Source organism: Argiope bruennichi, chromosome X1 (assembly GCF_947563725.1).
Source record: "Argiope bruennichi chromosome X1, qqArgBrue1.1, whole genome shotgun sequence".
Lineage (NCBI taxonomy): Eukaryota > Metazoa > Arthropoda > Arachnida > Araneae > Araneidae > Argiope > Argiope bruennichi.
The window spans coordinates 33,249,205-33,252,468 of NC_079162.1; the positions used below are offsets into that span (position 1 = coordinate 33,249,205).

General features: G+C 37.7%; 1 protein-coding gene across 1 annotated transcript; it reads right to left on the bottom strand.

The window, feature by feature from the left end:
• Positions 1–428: 428 nt before the first annotated feature.
• On the bottom strand, positions 429–2,782 carry LOC129959185 (uncharacterized). The gene is made up of 2 exons (XM_056072007.1): positions 1,290–2,782; positions 429–609 (listed from the first exon to the last, which is right to left on the bottom strand). Exons 1-2 carry the CDS (start codon positions 2,780–2,782, stop codon positions 429–431), a joined length of 1,674 nt encoding a protein of 557 aa, XP_055927982.1.
• Between the last annotated feature and the right edge of the window lie 482 nt (positions 2,783–3,264).

Genomic DNA, 3,264 nt, shown 5'->3' on the forward strand with positions numbered 1-3,264 from the left:
ATTTCTGTGATACGACCTAAAGGCCAGACAAGTCTCTTTTTATTATCTGCTCCCACCATAACAATGTCACCAACAGTAACTGTACATTTTCTTGATTTTTTATTTCTCCGCTGTATGAGAGCACCCAAATACTCAGATCTGAAACGATTTCTTAAGTCTTTAAGCACTGCTTGTCTGTATTTGAATCTATTGCTCACAGAATTTTGCTCTACAGCATCTATATCAGGAAGATTGCATTCATGCACATCTTGTATGAACATCGATGGAGAAATTGGTTTTATAGCTTCCTCTTCGCAAATGTAAGTTAGAGGTCTTGAGTTGATTACACGCTCGCAGTCTTCCAAAACCGTTATCATCTCCTCATAATTGAGACGTGCCTGTCCTAACACTTTCTTCAAAAGATCTTTTAAAATTCTAATTAATCTCTCTCACCATCCGCCCCACCAGGCAGCAGTTGGAGGATTAAACTTCCAGTCAATAGAGTTTATTGCTCCATATTTTTGGATACGGCTCCAATCCAGTTGTTTTAAATAGTTGGCTGCTCCAACAAAATTGGAGCCATTATCGCAGTATATTGTTGTGCGTCTTCCTCTGCGAGAAACAAATCTCCTAAAGGCCATTAAAAAAAACATCAGTCGATGCAGCAGTAACAAGCTCGAAATGAACTGCTCTGTACACTGCACAAGTAAAAATTAGAACCCAGCTCTTCTTGTCTTTAAGGAAAAAATGTCCAGCCATATCAACGTTATCTGAAACACCGCAGCATCCTTTACTCTATTTTCTGGAGGGGGGGGGGACTTATAACTTCTATGTTCTTTGAGCTATATCTTTTACACGTAATGCAATTGGCCACCACATGTTTCACCGCTTTTCTTCCATTTAGGATCCAGTACTTTTCTCTAAGTGCATTCAATAGTATCTGGACTCCAGCATGACAGTTCTTAACGTGAGCATTATAGATTAACCGCTTTACCACTTCATGCTTCGGAGGAAGAACAATAGGTTTAAGAAAATCTTCACTGTCCTTGCGATAAATAATTTTAGTTTTCAAACGGATGATGCCAAGATCGTCTTTAAATACTTGTAGGGTTTTTAATCTCTTTTCTTCTTCTGGGAGAAAAGACTCATTCTGTATCATAAATAAAACCTTCATTTCTGCTTCCTGAAATTCTGTAGCGGTTAATTCACCATGCTTCTTCTCAGTTATATTTTTGCAGTTGTTCTTGAAGCGGAGGATCCATGCAACAAGACGAACTATTCTATCATAGTTCGAAAAATATCTGTAGTACCAGTTTGCAACACCACAGGCTTCATTATTTGATAATATATAAGTCGTTTTAGACATTTCCTTTCTAATCTCTTCTTCATTCCAATCATGGTTGGAGGAACCCATAATGTTTTGAAATTCACAAGCATTTTTCATCCATTGTGGACCCTCCCACCATCTTAGGGAGACTAGATGTTTTGCCTTGCAGCCTCTGGAAGGTAAATCTGCCGGATTCTTATCACCAGGTATGTGTCTCCATGATGTAGGATTACTCAACTTCCTTATCTCTTGAACTCTATTCCTAACGAAGACAGACCAATTTTCTTCCCGTAATATCCATGCAAGCACTGTTGTAGAATCACTCCAGTAATATATCGTAACATTTTTCCAACCAAGAGCTTCAACAACTGAATTCGCTAGTCTCGCTCCAATCACCGCCGCAAGAAGTTCCATTCTTGGGATAGTTGTGCCTCTTAAAGGAGCCACTCGAGATTTCGCTGCAAGTAGAAATAGCTCGATTCGACCATTATTTTCTATTCTAAGGAATGTAACAGCAGCATATGCATCTTTGCTTCCATCAACAAACGTATGAATAGTGCAGTGAGTTATATCTTTTGAAGATGCTTGAACACACCTAGGAATCTGTATGTCAGACAAATGCTTAAGTTCTTGAAACCACTGTAGAAATTCTTTACGAAGCTCACCAGTTATTTCTTCATCCCAACTTGTACCTAATTTCCATGCCTTTTGTAGCATTATTTTTGGACAAAGCATCACTGGTACAGTGAATCCAAAAGGATCAAATACTTTATGTACTGTAGATAACATACTCCTTTTAGTTACATTTTCCACATTAATGTCATCTAGCCATTTCATGTTAATTTTCAAAGTGTCTAATTTCTTATTCCAAATAAGACCTAATACCTGAGTTTCTTCCTTTGAATTAGTTTCACAGTCGCCAGACCATTCCCATTCTCTAAGATCAAAACCACCTTTTGCCATCAAGGTTTTAGAATTGTCGATGAATCGATCTAATTGGTCTTTACTGTCGACACTAGTAACGACATTATCAATGTAGAAACTCTCCAAAAGTCTTTTCTTCAAGGATTTTTCAAATCCTTCACATTTTTGAATATGGTACTCAATTACTGAAGCTAAAAGAAAAGGGCTACATTTTACCCTCAAAACAACTCTTGTGTGACGAAAAACTCTCAATTTCTTTTCTTCTCTATTTTCCCACCACAAAAACCGAAGGAAGTCTCTATCCTCTTTACGAATACTAATTTGCAAAAAAGCTTTCCTGATGTCAGCTATAACGCCAAGCTGTCCCTCTCTGAATCGAAGAAGAATATTTGGAATAAGCTCAATGAGATTAGGACCACATTCCAAACACTGATTCAAAGATGGATAATTTGCTAATCTCGCTGAAGCGTCAAATACCGGACGAATTGGAGTAGTGCTGCTGCTTAGTTTTATCACTGCACGGTGAGGTAAATAATTACCATAAGAGTTCATTTCGTTGGTCGGAACTTCCTCTATTATGTCTTCATCTAACCAATTTAGAAGAATATTTTCATATTTCTCATACATATTCATAGCTATAAGTTTTGAGGTAGTGTAGTCGAGCCTTTTCCTCGCCAAATCCAAGTTGTCGGGCAAAGGTGACTTATCATCAGACCATGGTAAACAAACCTCATATCGACCATCTTTATTAATTGTTACCGTTTCTAGAAAATGCTCCTTGGTCCGAAGATCAATCTCGTTCTTAGATTTTTTCTCAACAGGATCATTGATTCCAATTGAATCTAATTTCCATAAATTTGTGATTTCAGCTTCATTTACAAATAAGGACAGCACTGTTATCGGCAGGTTTTCTTCCGAAGATTCTTCCTGTGGTACCTTATCCATTAAGGTCCATCCTAAGAAAGTTTCTACAGCGACAAGACCTGAAGATAAGACTTTTCTTTTGCCAGTTAATATTTTCCCCATAACGTCAG

Excerpts from the sequence above, each read along its gene's own strand:
- LOC129959185 (XM_056072007.1), bottom strand. The coding sequence starts at position 2,782 with ATGAACTCTTATGGTAATTATTTACCTCACCGTGCAGTGATAAAACTA. Across the intron at positions 610-1,289 it reads GCCTGTGGTGTTGCAAACTG|GAGATTTGTTTCTCGCAGAG; the intron begins GTACTACAGATA and ends AATGGCCTTTAG.